At 38.6% G+C, this 18868-nt stretch overlaps 1 protein-coding gene across 4 annotated transcripts in view; it reads left to right on the top strand.

Annotated features, from left to right (window-relative positions):
• The window catches only part of ano10b (anoctamin 10b), a 62654-nt gene extending 43799 nt beyond the window's left edge, over window positions 1–18855 (top strand). For all 4 annotated transcript variants that reach the window (XM_039648174.2, XM_039648171.2, XM_089127701.1 and 1 more), the window contains 2 exons: window positions 17801–17917; window positions 18262–18855. In XM_039648174.2, the coding sequence (XP_039504108.1) occupies window positions 17801–17917; window positions 18262–18321 (177 nt within the window). In that variant the 3' untranslated portion in view covers window positions 18322–18855. The remainder of the gene's footprint in view (window positions 1–17800; window positions 17918–18261) is intronic.
• The last annotated feature ends 13 nt before the right edge of the window (window positions 18856–18868 follow it).

Raw genomic sequence — 18868 nt, 5'->3', positions numbered from 1 at the left:
CTTCCAGAGCTGAGATATCAAAATTCAAAATTTCGACCCGAAAAAAAAAACGACAGTGTTACCCCTTACGTTTTTTTTCATTTTCGGGCGAAAAATTAAGTTTCTCCAATCTTCTCAAAACTCTGGATTATGATAGAGGGCTGTGAGACTTTGACCTGAGTGCAAAAATGGAGACTCTAGACCCTTCCAGAGCTGAGATATCAAAATTCAAAATTTCGACCTGAAAAAAAAAACGACAGTGTTACCCCTTTCGTTTTTTTTTCATTTTCGGGCGAAAAATTAAGTTTCTCCAATCTTCTCAAAACTCTGGATTATGATAGAGGGCTGTGAGACTTTGACCTGAGTGCAAAAATGGAGGCTCTAGACCCTTCCAGAGCTGAGATATCGGAACTCAAAATTTTGACCCGAAAAAAAACGACAGTGTTACCCCTTACGTTTTTTTTCATTTTCGGGCGAAAAATTAAGTTTCTCCAATCTTCTCAAAACTCTGGATTATGATAGAGGGCTGTGAGACTTTGACCTGAGTGCAAAAATGGAGGCTCTAGACCCTTCCAGAGCTGAGATATCGAAATTCAAAATTTCGACCCGAAAAAAAAATGACAGTGTTACCCCTTACGTTTTTTTTCATTTTCGGGCGAAAAATTAAGTTTCTCCAATCTTCTCAAAACTCTGGATTATGATAGAGGGCTGTGAGACTTTGACCTGAGTGCAAAAATAGAGGCTCTAGACCCTTCCAGAGCTGAGATATCAAAATTCAAAATTTCGACCCGAAAAAAAAACGACAGTGTTACCCCTTACGTTTTTTTTCATTTTCGGGCGAAAAATTAAGTTTCTCCAATCTTCTCAAAACTCTGGATTATGATAGAGGGCTGTAAGACTTTGACCTGAGTGCAAAAATGGAGGCTCTAGACCCTTCCAGAGCTGAGATATCAAAATTCAAAATTTCGACCCGAAAAAAAAAACGACAGTGTTACCCCTTACGTTTTTTTTCATTTTCGGGCGAAAAATTAAGTTTCTCCAATCTTCTCAAAACTCTGGATTATGATAGAGGGCTGTGAGACTTTGACCTGAGTGCAAAAATGGAGACTCTAGACCCTTCCAGAGCTGAGATATCAAAATTCAAAATTTCGACCTGAAAAAAAAAACGACAGTGTTACCCCTTTCGTTTTTTTTTCATTTTCGGGCGAAAAATTAAGTTTCTCCAATCTTCTCAAAACTCTGGATTATGATAGAGGGCTGTGAGACTTTGACCTGAGTGCAAAAATGGAGGCTCTAGACCCTTCCAGAGCTGAGATATCGGAACTCAAAATTTTGACCCGAAAAAAAAACGACAGTGTTACCCCTTACGTTTTTTTTCATTTTCGGGCGAAAAATTAAGTTTCTCCAATCTTCTCAAAACTCTGGATTATGATAGAGGGCTGTGAGACTTTGACCTGAGTGCAAAAATGGAGGCTCTAGACCCTTCCAGAGCTGAGATATCGAAACTCAAAATTTTGACCCGAAAAAAAAACGACAGTGTTACCCCTTACGTTTTTTTTCATTTTCGGGCGAAAAATTAAGTTTCTCCAATCTTCTCAAAACTCTGGATTATGATAGAGGGCTGTGAGACTTTGACCTGAGTGCAAAAATGGAGGCTCTAGACCCTTCCAGAGCTGAGATATCAAAATTCAAAATTTCGACCCGAAAAAAAAACGACAGTGTTACCCCTTACGTTTTTTTTCATTTTCGGGCGAAAAATTAAGTTTCTCCAATCTTCTCAAAACTCTGGATTATGATAGAGGGCTGTAAGACTTTGACCTGAATGCAAAAATAGAGGCTCTAGACCCTTCCAGAGCTGAGATATCAAAATTCAAAATTTCGACCCGAAAAAAAAAACGACAGTGTTACCCCTTACGTTTTTTTTCATTTTCGGGCGAAAAATTAAGTTTCTCCAATCTTCTCAAAACTCTGGATTATGATAGAGGGCTGTAAGACTTTGACCTGAGTGCAAAAATGGAGGCTCTAGACCCTTCCAGAGCTGAGATATCAAAATTCAAAATTTCGACCCGAAAAAAAAACGACAGTGTTACCCCTTACGTTTTTTTTCATTTTCGGGCGAAAAATTAAGTTTCTCCAATCTTCTCAAAACTCTGGATTATGATAGAGGGCTGTGAGACTTTGACCTGAGTGCAAAAATGGAGGCTCTAGACCCTTCCAATGCTGAGATATCAAAATTCAAAATTTCGACCCGAAAAAAAAACGACAGTGTTACCCCTTACGTTTTTTTTCATTTTCGGGCGAAAAATTAAGTTTCTCCAATCTTCTCAAAACTCTGGATTATGATAGAGGGCTGTGAGACTTTGACCTGAGTGCAAAAATGGAGGCTCTAGACCCTTCCAGAGCTGAGATATCAAAATTCAAAATTTCGACCCGAAAAAAAAACGACAGTGTTACCCCTTACGTTTTTTTTCATTTTCGGGCGAAAAATTAAGTTTCTTCAATCTTCTCAAAACTCTGGATTATGATAGAAGGCTGTGAGACTTTGACCTGAGTGCAAAAATGGAGGCTCTAGACCCTTCCAGAGCTGAGATATCAAAATTCAAAATTTCGACCCGAAAAAAAAACGACAGTGTTACCCCTTACGTTTTTTTTCATTTTCGGGGGAAAAATTAAGTTTCTCCAATCTTCTCAAAACTCTGGATTATGATAGAGGGCTGTGAGACTTTGACCTGAGTGCAAAAATGGAGGCTCTAGACCCTTCCAATGCTGAGATATCAAAATTCAAAATTTCGACCCGAAAAAAAAACGACAGTGTTACCCCTTATGTTTTTTTTCATTTTCGGGCGAAAAATTAAGTTTCTCCAATCTTCTCAAAACTCTGGATTATGATAGAGGGCTGTGAGACTTTGACCTGAGTGCAAAAATGGAGGCTCTAGACCCTTCCAGAGCTGAGATATCGAAACTCAAAATTTCGACCCGAAAAAAAAACGACAGTGTTACCCCTTACGTTTTTTTTCATTTTCGGGCGAAAAATTAAGTTTCTCCAATCTTCTCAAAACTCTGGATTATGATAGAGGGCTGTGAGACTTTGACCTGAGTGCAAAAATGGAGGCTCTAGACCCTTCCAGAGCTGAGATATCAAAATTCAAAATTTCGACCCGAAAAAAAAACGACAGTGTTACCCCTTACGTTTTTTTTCATTTTCGGGCGAAAAATTAAGTTTCTCCAATCTTCTCAAAACTCTGGATTATGATAGAAGGCTGTGAGACTTTGACTTGAGTGCAAAAATGGAGGCTCTAGACCCTTCAAGAGCTGAGATATCAAAATTCAAAATTTCGACCCGAAAAAAAAACGACAGTGTTACCCCTTACGTTTTTTTTCATTTTCGGGCGAAAAATTAAGTTTCTCCAATCTTCTCAAAACTCTGGATTATGATAGAGGGCTGTGAGACTTTGACCTGAGTGCAAAAATGGAGGCTCTAGACCCTTCCAGAGCTGAGATATCGAAACTCAAAATTTCGACCCGAAAAAAAAACGACAGTGTTACCCCTTACGTTTTTTTTCATTTTCGGGCGAAAAATTAAGTTTCTCCAATCTTCTCAAAACTCTGGATTATGATAGAGGGCTGTGAGACTTTGACCTGAGTGCAAAAATTGAGGCTCTAGACCCTTCCAGAGCTGAGATATCGAAACTCAAAATTTCGACCCGAAAAAAAAAACGACAGTGTTACCCCTTACGTTTTTTTTCATTTTCGGGTGAAAAATTAAGTTTCTCCAATCTTCTCAAAACTCTGGATTATGATAGAGGGCTGTGAGACTTTGACCTGAGTGCAAAAATGGAGGCTCTAGACCCTTCCAGAGCTGAGATATCAAAATTCAAAATTTCGACCAGAAAAAAAAACGACAGTGTTACCCCTTACGTTTTTTTTCAAATTTTCGGGCGAAAAATTAAGTTTCTCCAATCTTCTCAAAACTCTGGATTATGATAGAGGGCTGTGAGACTTTGACCTGAGTGCAAAAATGGAGGCTCTAGACCCTTCCAGAGCTGAGATATCGAAACTCAAAATTTCGACCCAAAAAAAAAACGACAGTGTTACCCCTTACGTTTTTTTTCATTTTCGGGCGAAAAATTAAGTTTCTCCAATCTTCTCAAAACTCTGGATTATGATAGAGGGCTGTGAGACTTTGACCTGAGTGCAAAAATGGAGGCTCTAGACCCTTCCAGAGCTGAGATATCAAAATTCAAAATTTCGACCCGAATAAAAAACGACAGTGTTACCCCTTACGTTTTTCTTCATTTTCGGGCGAAAAATTAAGTTTCTCCAATCTTCTCAAAACTCTGGATTATGATAGAAGGCTGTGAGACTTTGACCTGAGTGCAAAAATAGAGGCTCTAGACCCTTCCAGAGCTGAGATATCAAAATTCAAAATTTCGACCCGAAAAAAAAACGACAGTGTTACCCCTTACGTTTTTTTTCATTTTCGGGCGAAAAATTAAGTTTCTCCAATCTTCTCAAAACTCTGGATTATGATAGAGGGCTGTAAGACTTTGACCTGAGTGCAAAAATGGAGGCTCTAGACCCTTCCAGAGCTGAGATATCGAAACTCAAAATTTCGACCCGAAAAAAAAAACGACAGTGTTACCCCTTACGTTTTTTTTTTCATTTTCGGGCGAAAAATTAAGTTTCTCCAATCTTCTCAAAACTCTGGATTATGATAGAGGGCTGTAAGACTTTGACCTGAGTGCAAAAATGGAGGCTCTAGACCCTTCCAGAGCTGAGATATCAAAATTCAAAATTTCGACCCGAAAAAAAAACGACAGTGTTACCCCTTACGTTTTTTTTCATTTTCGGGCGAAAAATTAAGTTTCTCCAATCTTCTCAAAACTCTGGATTATGATAGAGGGCTGTGAGACTTTGACCTGAGTGCAAAAATGGAGGCTCTAGACCCTTCCAATGCTGAGATATCAAAATTCAAAATTTCGACCCGAAAAAAAAACGACAGTGTTACCCCTTACGTTTTTTTTCATTTTCGGGCGAAAAATTAAGTTTCTCCAATCTTCTCAAAACTCTGGATTATGATAGAGGGCTGTGAGACTTTGACCTGAGTGCAAAAATGGAGGCTCTAGACCCTTCCAGAGCTGAGATATCAAAATTCAAAATTTCGACCCGAAAAAAAAACGACAGTGTTACCCCTTACGTTTTTTTTCATTTTCGGGCGAAAAATTAAGTTTCTTCAATCTTCTCAAAACTCTGGATTATGATAGAAGGCTGTGAGACTTTGACCTGAGTGCAAAAATGGAGGCTCTAGACCCTTCCAGAGCTGAGATATCAAAATTCAAAATTTCGACCCGAAAAAAAAACGACAGTGTTACCCCTTACGTTTTTTTTCATTTTCGGGGGAAAAATTAAGTTTCTCCAATCTTCTCAAAACTCTGGATTATGATAGAGGGCTGTGAGACTTTGACCTGAGTGCAAAAATGGAGGCTCTAGACCCTTCCAATGCTGAGATATCAAAATTCAAAATTTCGACCCGAAAAAAAAACGACAGTGTTACCCCTTATGTTTTTTTTCATTTTCGGGCGAAAAATTAAGTTTCTCCAATCTTCTCAAAACTCTGGATTATGATAGAGGGCTGTGAGACTTTGACCTGAGTGCAAAAATGGAGGCTCTAGACCCTTCCAGAGCTGAGATATCGAAACTCAAAATTTCGACCCGAAAAAAAAACGACAGTGTTACCCCTTACGTTTTTTTTTCATTTTCGGGCGAAAAATTAAGTTTCTCCAATCTTCTCAAAACTCTGGATTATGATAGAGGGCTGTGAGACTTTGACCTGAGTGCAAAAATGGAGGCTCTAGACCCTTCCAGAGCTGAGATATCAAAATTCAAAATTTCGACCCGAAAAAAAAACGACAGTGTTACCCCTTACGTTTTTTTTCATTTTCGGGCGAAAAATTAAGTTTCTCCAATCTTCTCAAAACTCTGGATTATGATAGAGGGCTGTGAGACTTTGACCTGAGTGCAAAAATGGAGGCTCTAGACCCTTCCAGAGCTGAGATATCGAAACTCAAAATTTCGACCCGAAAAAAAAACGACAGTGTTACCCCTTACGTTTTTTTTCATTTTCGGGCGAAAAATTAAGTTTCTCCAATCTTCTCAAAACTCTGGATTATGATAGAGGGCTGTGAGACTTTGACCTGAGTGCAAAAATTGAGGCTCTAGACCCTTCCAGAGCTGAGATATCGAAACTCAAAATTTCGACCCGAAAAAAAAAACGACAGTGTTACCCCTTACGTTTTTTTTCATTTTCGGGTGAAAAATTAAGTTTCTCCAATCTTCTCAAAACTCTGGATTATGATAGAGGGCTGTGAGACTTTGACCTGAGTGCAAAAATGGAGGCTCTAGACCCTTCCAGAGCTGAGATATCAAAATTCAAAATTTCGACCAGAAAAAAAAACGACAGTGTTACCCCTTACGTTTTTTTTCAAATTTTCGGGCGAAAAATTAAGTTTCTCCAATCTTCTCAAAACTCTGGATTATGATAGAGGGCTGTGAGACTTTGACCTGAGTGCAAAAATGGAGGCTCTAGACCCTTCCAGAGCTGAGATATCGAAACTCAAAATTTCGACCCAAAAAAAAAACGACAGTGTTACCCCTTACGTTTTTTTTCATTTTCGGGCGAAAAATTAAGTTTCTCCAATCTTCTCAAAACTCTGGATTATGATAGAAGGCTGTGAGACTTTGACCTGAGTGCAAAAATAGAGGCTCTAGACCCTTCCAGAGCTGAGATATCAAAATTCAAAATTTCGACCCGAAAAAAAAATGACAGTGTTACCCCTTACGTTTTTTTTCATTTTCGGGCGAAAAATTAAGTTTCTCCAATCTTCTCAAAACTCTGGATTATGATAGAGGGCTGTAAGACTTTGACCTGAGTGCAAAAATGGAGGCTCTAGACCCTTCCAGAGCTGAGATATCGAAACTCAAAATTTCGACCCGAAAAAAAAAACGACAGTGTTACCCCTTACGTTTTTTTTTCATTTTCGGGCGAAAAATTAAGTTTCTCCAATCTTCTCAAAACTCTGGATTATGATAGAGGGCTGTGAGACTTTGACCTGAGTGCAAAAATGGAGGCTCTAGACCCTTCCAGAGCTGAGATATCAAAATTCAAAATTTCGACCCGAAAAAAAAACGACAGTGTTACCCCTTACGTTTTTTTTTTCATTTTCGGGCGAAAAATTAAGTTTCTCCAATCTTCTCAAAACTCTGGATTATGATAGAGGGCTGTGAGACTTTGACCTGAGTGCAAAAATGGAGACTCTAGACCCTTCCAGGGCTGAGATATCAAAATTCAAAATTTCGACCTGAAAAAAAAACGACAGTGTTACCCCTTTCGTTTTTTTTCATTTTCGGGCGAAAAATTAAGTTTCTCCAATCTTCTCAAAACTCTGGATTATGATAGAGGGCTGTGAGACTTTGACCTGAGTGCAAAAATGGAGGCTCTAGACCCTTCCAGAGCTGAGATATCGGAACTCAAAATTTTGACCCGAAAAAAAAACGACAGTGTTACCCCTTACGTTTTTTTTCATTTTCGGGCGAAAAATTAAGTTTCTCCAATCTTCTCAAAACTCTGGATTATGATAGAGGGCTGTGAGACTTTGACCTGAGTGCAAAAATGGAGGCTCTAGACCCTTCCAGAGCTGAGATATCGAAACTCAAAATTTTGACCCGAAAAAAAAACGACAGTGTTACCCCTTACGTTTTTTTTCATTTTCGGGCGAAAAATTAAGTTTCTCCAATCTTCTCAAAACTCTGGATTATGATAGAGGGCTGTGAGGCTTTGACCTGAGTGCAAAAATTGAGGCTCTAGACCCTTCCAGAGCTGAGATATCAAAATTCAAAATTTCGACCCGAAAAAAAAACGACAGTGTTACCCCTTACGTTTTTTTCATTTTCGGGCGAAAAATTAAGTTTCTCCAATCTTCTCAAAACTCTGGATTATGATAGAGGGCTGTAAGACTTTGACCTGAGTGCAAAAATGGAGGCTCTAGACCCTTCCAGAGCTGAGATATCAAAATTCAAAATTTCGACCCGAAAAAAAAACGACAGTGTTACCCCTTTCGTTTTTTTTCATTTTCGGGCGAAAAATTAAGTTTCTCCAATCTTCTCAAAACTCTGGATTATGATAGAGGGCTGTGAGACTTTGACCTGAGTGCAAAAATGGAGGCTCTAGACCCTTCCAGAGCTGAGATATCGAAACTCAAAATTTTGACCCGAAAAAAAAACGACAGTGTTACCCCTTACGTTTTTTTTCATTTTCGGGCGAAAAATTAAGTTTCTCCAATCTTCTCAAAACTCTGGATTATGATAGAGGGCTGTGAGACTTTGACCTGAGTGCAAAAATGGAGGCTCTAGACAATTCCAGAGCTGAGATATCGAAACTCAAAATTTCGACCCGAAAAAAAAACGACAGTGTTACCCCTTACGTTTTTTTTCATTTTCGGGCGAAAAATTAAGTTTCTCCAATCTTCTCAAAACTCTGGATTATGATAGAGGGCTGTAAGACTTTGACCTGAGTGCAAAAATGGAGGCTCTAGACCCTTCCAATGCTGAGATATCAAAATTCAAAATTTCGACCCGAAAAAAAAACGACAGTGTTACCCCTTACGTTTTTTTTCATTTTCGGGCGAAAAATTAAGTTTCTCCAATCTTCTCAAAACTCTGGATTATGATAGAGGGTTGTGAGACTTTGACCTGAGTGCAAAAATGGAGGCTCTAGACCCTTCCAATGCTGAGATATCAAAATTCAAAATTTCGACCCGAAAAAAAAACGACAGTGTTACCCCTTACGTTTTTTTTCATTTTCGGGCGAAAAATTAAGTTTCTTCAATCTTCTCAAAACTCTGGATTATGATAGAGGGCTGTGAGACTTTGACCTGAGTGCAAAAATGGAGGCTCTAGACCCTTCCAGAGCTGAGATATCAAAATTCAAAATTTCGACCCGAAAAAAAAACGACAGTGTTACCCCTTACGTTTTTTTTCATTTTCGGGCGAAAAATTAAGTTTCTCCAATCTTCTCAAAACTCTGGATTATGATAGAGGGCTGTGAGACTTTGACCTGAGTGTAAAAATGGAGGCTCTAGACCCTTCCAGAGCTGAGATATCAAAATTCAAAATTTCGACCCGAAAAAAAACCGACAGTGTTACCCCTTACGTTTTTTTTCATTTTCGGGCGAAAAATTAAGTTTCTCCAATCTTCTCAAAACTCTGGATTATGATAGAGGGCTGTGAGACTTTGACCTGAGTGCAAAAATGGAGACTCTAGACCCTTCCAGGGCTGAGATATCAAAAATCAAAATTTCGACCTGAAAAAAAAACGACAGTGTTACCCCTTTCGTTTTTTTTTTCATTTTCGGGCGAAAAATTAAGTTTCTCCAATCTTTTTAAAAACTCTGGATTATGATAGAGGGCTGTGAGACTTTGACCTGAGTGCAAAAATGGAGGCTCTAGACCCTTCCAGAGCTGAGATATCGAAACTAAAAATTTTGACCCGAAAAAAAAAACGACAGTGTTACCCCTTACGTTTTTTTCCATTTTCGGGCGAAAAATTAAGTTTCTCAAATCTTCTCAAAACTCTGGATTATGATAGAGGGCTGTGAGACTTTGACCTGAGTGCAAAAATAGAGGCTCTAGACCCTTCCAGAGCTGAGATATCAAAATTCAAAATTTCGACCCGAAAAAAAAACGACAGTGTTACCCCTTACGTTTTTTTTTTCATTTTCGGGCGAAAAATTAAGTTTCTCCAATCTTCTCAAAACTCTGGATTATGATAGAGGGCTGTAAGACTTTGACCTGAGTGCAAAAATGGAGGCTCTAGACCCTTCCAGAGCTGAGATATCGAAACTCAAAATTTCGACCCGAAAAAAAAACGACAGTGTTACCCCTTACGTTTTTTTTTCATTTTCGGGCGAAAAATTAAGTTTCTCCAATCTTCTCAAAACTCTGGATTATGATAGAGGGCTGTGAGACTTTGACCTGAGTGCAAAAATGGAGGCTCTAGACCCTTCCAGAGCTGAGATATCAAAATTCAAAATTTCGACCCGAAAAAAAAACGACAGTGTTACCCCTTACGTTTTTTTTCATTTTCGGGCGAAAAATTAAGTTTCTCCAATCTTCTCAAAACTCTGGATTATGATAGAGGGCTGTGAGACTTTGACCTGAGTGCAAAAATGGAGGCTCTAGACCCTTCCAGAGCTGAGATATCGAAACTCAAAATTTTGACCCGAAAAAAAAACGACAGTGTTACCCCTTACGTTTTTTTTCATTTTCGGGCGAAAAATTAAGTTTCTCCAATCTTCTCAAAACTCTGGATTATGATAGAGGGCTGTGAGACTTTGACCTGAGTGCAAAAATGGAGGCTCTAGACCCTTCCAGAGCTGAGATATCAAAATTCAAAATTTCGACCCGAAAAAAAAACGACAGTGTTACCCCTTACGTTTTTTTTCATTTTCGGGCGAAAAATTAAGTTTCTCCAATCTTCTCAAAACTCTGGATTATGATAGAGGGCTGTGAGACTTTGACCTGAGTGCAAAAATAGAGGCTCTAGACCCTTCCAGAGCTGAGATATCAAAATTCAAAATTTCGACCCGAAAAAAAAACGACAGTGTTACCCCTTACATTTTTTTTATTTTCGGGCGAAAAATTAAGTTTCTCCAATCTTCTCAAAACTCTGGATTATGATAGAGGGCTGTAAGACTTTGACCTGAGTGCAAAAATGGAGGCTCTAGACCCTTCCAGAGCTGAGATATCAAAATTCAAAATTTCGACCCGAAAAAAAAACGACAGTGTTACCCCTTACGTTTTTTTTCATTTTCGGGCGAAAAATTAAGTTTCTCCAATCTTCTCAAAACTCTGGATTATGATAGAGGGCTGTGAGACTTTGACCTGAGTGCAAAAATGGAGGCTCTAGACCCTTCCAGAGCTGAGATATCGAAATTCAAAATTTCGACCCGAAAAAAAAAATGACAGTGTTACCCCTTACGTTTTTTTTCATTTTCGGGCGAAAAATTAAGTTTCTCCAATCTTCTCAAAACTCTGGATTATGATAGAAGGCTGTGAGACTTTGACCTGAGTGCAAAAATGGAGGCTCTAGACCCTTCCAGAGCTGAGATATCAAAATTCAAAATTTCGACCCGAAAAAAAAACGACAGTGTTACCCCTTACGTTTTTTTTCATTTTCGGGCGAAAAATTAAGTTTCTCCAATCTTCTCAAAACTCTGGATTATGATAGAGGGCTGTGAGACTTTGACCTGAGTGCAAAAATGGAGGCTCTAGACCCTTCCAGAGCTGAGATATCAAAATTCAAAATTTCGACCCGAAAAAAAAACGACAGTGTTACCCCTTACGTTTTTTTTCATTTTCGGGCGAAAAATTAAGTTTCTCCAATCTTCTCAAAACTCTGGATTATGATAGAGGGCTGTGAGACTTTGACCTGAGTGCAAAAATGGAGGCTCTAGACCCTTCCAGAGCTGAGATATCAAAATTCAAAATTTCGACCCGAAAAAAAAACGACAGTGTTACCCCTTTCGTTTTTTTTCATTTTCGGGCGAAAAATTAAGTTTCTCCAATCTTCTCAAAACTCTGGATTATGATAGAAGGCTGTGAGACTTTGACCTGAGTGCAAAAATGGAGGCTCTAGACCCTTCCAGAGCTGAGATATCGAAACTCAAAATTTTGACCCGAAAAAAAAACGACAGTGTTACCCCTTACGTTTTTTTTCATTTTCGGGCGAAAAATTAAGTTTCTCCAATCTTCCCAAATTCTGATAGAGGGCCATGAGACTTAGACCTGAGTGCAAAAATGGAGGCTCTAGCCCCTTCCAGAGCTGAGATATCGAAACTCAAAAATTCGGCCCGAAAAAAAAAACGACAGTGGTACCCCTTACGTTTTTTTTTTGGGTGAAAAATTAAGTTTCTCCAATCTTCCCAAATTCTGATAGAGGGCCATGAGACTTAGACCTGAGTGCAAAAATGGAGGCTCTAGCCCCTTCCAGAGCTGAGATATCGAAACTCAAAAATTCGGCCCGAAAAAAAAAACGACAGTGGTACCCCTTACGTTTTTTTTTGGGGGCGAAAAATTAAGTTTCTCCAATCTTCCCAAATTCTGATAGAGGGCCATGAGACTTAGACCTGATTGCAAAAATGGAGGCTCTAGCCCCTTCCAGAGCTGAGATATCGAAACTCAAAAATTCGGCCCGAAAAAAAAACGACAGTGGTACCCCTTACGTTTTTTTTTGGGTGAAAAATTAAGTTTCTCCAATCTTCCCAAATTCTGATAGAGGGCCATGAGACTTAGACCTGGGTGCAAAAATGGAGGCTCTAGCCCCTTCCAGAGCTGAGATATCGAAACTCAAAAATTCGGCCCGAAAAAAAAAACGACAGTGGTACCCCTTACGTGTTTTTTTTTGGGCGAAAAATTAAGTTTCTCCAATCTTCCCAAATTCTGATAGAGGGCCATGAGACTTAGACCTGAGTGCAAAAATGGAGGCTCTAGCCCCTTCCAGAGCTGAGATATCGAAACTCAAAAATTCGGCCCGAAAAAAAAACGACAGTGGTACCCCTTACGTTTTTTTTTTGGGCAAAAAATTAAGTTTCTCCAATCTTCCCAAATTCTGATAGAGGGCCATGAGACTTAGACCTTATTGCAAAAATGGAGGCTCTAGCCCCTTCCAGAGCTGAGATATCGAAACTCAAAAATTCGGCCCGAAAAAAAAATGACAGTGGTACCCCTTACGTTTTTTTTTTTTGGGCAAAAAATTAAGTTTCTCCAATCTTCCCAAATTCTGATAGAGGGCCATGAGACTTAGACCTGAGTGCAAAAATGGAGGCTCTAGCCCCTTCCAGAGCTGAGATATCGAAACTCAAAAATTCGGCCCGAAAAAAAAAACGACAGTGGTACCCCTTACGTTTTTTTTGGGGGGGAAAAATTAAGTTTCTTCAATCTTCCCAAATTCTGATAGAGGGCCATGAGACTTAGACCTGAGTGCAAAAATGGAGGCTCTAGCCCCTTCCAGAGCTGAGATATCGAAACTCAAAAATTCGGCCCGAAAAAAAAAACGACAGTGGTATCCCTTACGTTTTTTTTTGGGGCGAAAAATTAAGTTTCTCCAATCTTCCCAAATTCTGATAGAGGGCCATGAGACTTAGACCTGAGTGCAAAAATGGAGGCTCTAGCCCCTTCCAGAGCTGAGATATCGAAACTCAAAAATTCGGCCCGAAAAAAAAAACGACAGAGGTACCCCTTACGTTTTTTTTTTTGGGCGAAAAATTAAGTTTCTCCAATCTTCCCAAATTCTGATAGAGGGCCATGAGACTTAGACCTGAGTGCAAAAATGGAGGCTCTAGCCCCTTCCAGAGCTGAGATATCGACATTAAAAATTTCGACCCGAAAAAAAAAACGACACTGTTACCCCTTACGTTTTTTTTCGTTTTCGGGCGAAAAATTAAGTTTCTCCAATCTTCTCAAAGCTCTGGATTATGATAGAGGGCCACGAGACTTTGACCTGAGTGCAAAAATGGAGGCTCTAGACCCTTCCAGAGCTGAGATATCGAAATTCAAAATTTCGACCCGAGCTGAGAGTGTTACCCCTTTCGTTTTTTTTTCGTTTTCGGGCGAAAAATTCAGTTTCTCCAATCTTCTCAAAACTCTGGATTTTGATAGAGGGCCACGAGACTTTGACCTGAGTGCAAAAATGGAGGCTCTAGACCCTTCCAGAGCTGAGGTATTGAGATATTTATAATGGCATAAATGCTACGTGGGATTTCAATATATTGTCTCTGGAAGGGTCTAGAGCTTCCATTTTTGCACTCAGATCTAAGTCCCATGGCCGTCTATCAGAATCCAGAGTTTCAAGAAGATTAGAGGAACTCAAAATTTCGACCAAAAAAAACCGACAGTGTTACCCCTGTCGTTTTTTTTTTTGGGGGAGGGGGGGGGGGGGGTGAAAAAATAAGTTTCTCCAATCTTCTTGAAACTCTGGATTCAGATAGAGGGCCATGGGACTTAGATCTGAGTGCAAAAATGGAGGCTCTAGACCCTTCCAGAGCTGAGATATTGAGATATTCATAATGGCATAAATGCTACGAGGGATCTCAATATATCAGCTCTGGAAGGATCTAGAGCCTCCATTTTTGCACTCAGGTCTAAGTCCCATGGCCCTCTGTCAGAATCCAGAGTTTCAAGAAGATCAGAGCAACTAAAAAATTCGACCTGAAAAAATAAAAAACGACAGTGTTAAGGCCCGTACACACCGGGACGAATATCAGCGCGCGTTATTCGTCAGCGTTTTTCAACGCGTTTTTTGTGTTCACACCCAAGCGTTTTTCGCTGACGATGAGCTGAGTGAACATGCAAATTCATTCCCTGACATTAGATGGCGCTTAATGTAAAACAGAAATAATAATAGAATACTATACTAGGGTGATCATATTCATGTCTCAATGTTTTATTATGACAGATTAAAAAAACGAATGAAATAATGATAGAAATAATGTCCTCTGTATTAGAAAAATAAATATATAAATAATAACCAAAAGAAATGCCTCCAAATGTAACAAAAAATAGCTCTCACAAACTTACAAAAACTATCACAAAAACACAAAAACTACACAAACTAACAAAATCTATTTATATCTTTAGTTTTCACCCTCTTTATCCTGTTTTTCTTCCTCATCCACCTTGTTTGCTGCCCATCTATATTTTGCTGTAGAACTAATCTTTCCTAGCATTTTTTTTTTTTGAAAACCAGGATATTTTCATCACTTAAAAACAGCCAGGACGTGGAAACAGGACATGTGTAACGCAAAGTTGAGATGTTGCCCAGAGATAAAAACATAGCACTAGTTGTCGGATGAATAGATGCACGAGAGACGAGAGTTGTCGTATTTCCACGCGTTTAATAAAACCACTCAAACGTTACACTCGTCCTCATACATGGGGATCGAGCGAGAAAAAACCCCCACAAACAAACATCTGGCCACAATAGAAAAATAAAATAAAAGAAAGAATATAAAGAGTCGACAGAGAAGTTGTCTCCTCTCGTCAAAATCTACTGACACTACACTATGCGCAGTTCTCATCTCAACTCAGATTTCTATAAAGCACAAAGTGACCGTTTTACACATGTCCCGGGAAAACAGGACTGTTGGTCACCCTATACTATACTATTATTACAGAAATACTAATATAAATACTATCATATAGCTCTTTATGCTCCGAGACCAGCAGCTCAACATTCATCTTGCCCAGGTATCTAGCCTTGTAGGATATCTCTTCTTCGCCGTATGTGTACTCGGCAAGACCGTTTTGTGTTTGAACGCCCCCAAGTTGTGCTTTACTGTAACTTCAGAAGTACCAGACACGTGAGCAAACCCGACAATCTCGTTGGTCGGATAGGTTTTGACTCGGCACGTCAAACCAAAAAAACGAACCCGAGGCGTTTTTTTAAAAATGACGCTTTTACGCATGGCGTTTTTCGCGTCGGTGTGAACACTCACATTGGCGCCCATTGTTTAGTCACGAGGCGTTAAACGTTGACGAATATCACACGCGAAATTCGTCCCGGTGTGAACAGGCCTTTACCCCTGTCGTTTTTTTTTGGTGCGAAAAAAGTTTCTCCAATCTTCTTGAAACTCTGGATTCTGATAGAGGGCCATGGGAATTAGACCTGAGTGCAAAAATGGAGGCTCTAGACCCTTCCAGAGCTGAGATATTGAGATCCCACGTAGCATTTATGCCATTATAAATATGTCAATATCAGTAAAAAAAAATCAGTAATAATGGTTTATATAGTCATGGAAACCATTACAGAAATTCTATTGGATTTAATGGTTTTCATGGGAATTATAGTGGTGTCTGTGGGTCTCCGCTGTAGTGGTTTAAAAGGTAAAAGCAAATGTTTCTTATTGGTATTTTAATCAAAACCATTAGAATTTATGTGATGGTTTCCAACTTTTTTGAAGCTGGTCTGATCTTCTGTCTTTGTCTAAAGAAATACACATCATGCTTAATGTTTTATTGTCAAAGTGAACACATGAAATTCTTCAGTATCTGTAAAATTCATCTACATAAATGAGTTTCACAGTAGGCCTACTAACACTGTTTCAGCTTTGATGGATTCGGTAAACTCATCATAAACGGGGCGTTAATATACACAGCTACTTGCATTTTATGGTTGTCAGCTTTGTTGCATTACATTTACTTCACCAGGAGATGGTGCTGTAATTTCTATCTGAATGAAGCTTCCAGTAATGAACCATTTTCGACACAATTGTATCAGAAAGCAATAATGCTTCGAAACGCTTCATTTGGCCATCACTACCCCTGAGTCTATAGCACCAAAGCGCCATCCCATAATTCCACTGTCCATGAACACACTTTTTGTCCAATAACCCAATATTTTTGAAAAGTACTAACCCTGGCCTTCATGCAATAAGCTGCAAATGGACAGAATCCCGCCTGCAATCTATTGAATGAGGATTTGGGTATTTTTATAATGGCATAAATGCTATGTGGGATCTCAATATCTCAGCTCTGGAAGGGTCTAGAGCCTCCATTTTTGCACTCAGGTCTAAGTCCCATGGCCCTCTATCAGAATCCAGCATTTCAAGAAGATTGGAGAAACTTATTTTTTCACACACAAAAAAAAAAAAAAAACTACAGGGGTAACACTGTCGTTTTTTTTTTTTTTTTTTTTTGGTCGAAATTTTGAGTTTCTCTCTACGGCCCAAGGACGGAATGGACCTTTTTTCGGTCTTGGACTAGCTAGAGGTAAGCTAAAACATATGAAGAGTTCAGATGCAAAAGCCTCTAAATGCCATTTGAAATTTTCTTCTAGAATGATCATTTTTATCAAGCTTGTATATTTAAGTTCAGTAATTTCACTTAAATGACAATTAATAGGTAATCTCCATTGCCATTTAAGTGAAATTACTGAACTTAAATATACAAGCTTGATAGAAATGATCATTTTAGAAGAAAATTTCAAATGGCACTTAGAGGCTTTTGCATCTGAACACTTCATATCAAAAATTAATTTCAAAGTGAACTATCCCTTTACAGGAATTTGATTAAGGGTTCGTTCAAGTCATGTTGGAAAGATCGCTTTTACAAGTACTGTTAGATGCACATGAACGGAAACACACATTTACATTTATTCATTTATCTGACACTTTTTATACAAAGCGACTTACAATTGCTATATATGTCAGAGGTCTTACGCCGCTGGAGCAACTAGGGGTTAAGTGTCTTGCTCACAGTAGATTCAAACCCGGGTCTCTCACACGAAAAGCGTGTCTTATCCACTGTGCCATAACCACCCCAAAAAAACCCCACATAATTATGAGTAAGAAACAAGACTTCGAATTGGAGCTGTGCTGAGAAAACATGGCGGATGCTATAGATATGGATGCAGAGTCTGTACTTTACAGTAAATTTGTTTAAATTAATAACATTTTTTTTATTTACAATAAGTTGCATGTACATAATACAACCGTATTGTACATTTACAATTTAATATAAAGATTCTTTTTACAGCGCCTTCATGAATTGAATAAAATCACAAAAAAGCAAAAACACACCTGATGTGCAAGACATCATTTTTGTAATGTAGAAAAGGTACATGAACATGCTCTGATCAGTGTAAATACCTCCCATATTGTAAATACGAACTTCCCAGAAGGGCTTGAAAGCACTTACCGAAGTGAATTGGCTGCTGTTTTCACAAGCTCTGTTGGTGAATGTCTTGATGGTTTTATTATGCTGTTTCTAGCATGTCCTGATCATGGCGAAGATGATTTTGGCCTTCATGATCCCTGATGAACCGGATTGGGTCCGAATCAAGAGAGAACAAATCGAGTTTCACTCGATGCAAGCGCTTAAGAAACAGGTACCACTTTTGCTAACTTAGTATTTTAGCATTCTGCTACATTGTTTAGCCATGCATATTACATTTTAAGTTTTTGTTTACATAACACAAAGGTGGGAACAAAGTGTAGCTGTAAGTTATTATCATGCCTGTCATTTACAGCAATATTTTTCCCAATTAGTTAATAAAGCTGACGGAACGCTAATGTTATTTGTCTTTATTACTTTATGACTCAATTTAATTTTGTTTCTCGTGGTTCATCGAGACTAAAGGCATCATGTGATTAAACAGTTATTTTAAAATCTAATGTATGTTATGGACTGTTTACGTAACCAAAAAAATGTCATTAACTTTTTCTCCCTCAGAGGATCAAGAGCTCTCGTGTGGATGATAAACTCCCTCCGAAGGCCAAAATGGGAGAGTGACAAAGGACTATTTCCATGGAGACAATCACAAAAGAGGAGGTGCTTGGCCATGCAGTCACATCACTTAGCTACTGTATACTTAGCTTGCTAATGTACCATATGGCACAGTTTACCAAAGATAACTTCTACAGTTTACAGGGTTTATAGTTAAAAATTGTTTGCATCAGTGGTACCTTTTTGATAACAGATGATTAAGGTCAAGATGAAAAAATGATGATAGTGGGTTAACAACATAGACCCATTATGTGCTGTATTAATGAATTTAAAATAATAGTTCACCTCAATCACTATGGTATAGTATTTTCCCGGTTGCTGTTCTTTTTGTATATTTGCTTTCTCATTTTTTTTGTAAATATATTGACAATTTTAACTGTTGTATTTTAAATGTCATCAAAAAGGATCGTGCTCTTACAACCGGTATAAATAACCACGCAATGCTTGCTTCACTGAATGTCATATGAATGTATATTGATGTAAATGGCCTTGAAGAAAACTAAAAATAAATATTCAAATGGTTTTAAACTGAGAAAGCCACGTCATGCATCGG

This window comes from Pimephales promelas, chromosome 25 (assembly GCF_988280905.1).
Source record: "Pimephales promelas chromosome 25, fPimPro1.hap1.1, whole genome shotgun sequence".
NCBI classification, from domain to species: Eukaryota; Metazoa; Chordata; class Actinopteri; order Cypriniformes; family Leuciscidae; genus Pimephales; species Pimephales promelas.
This window is presented reverse-complemented; position numbering and strand designations above follow the sequence as displayed.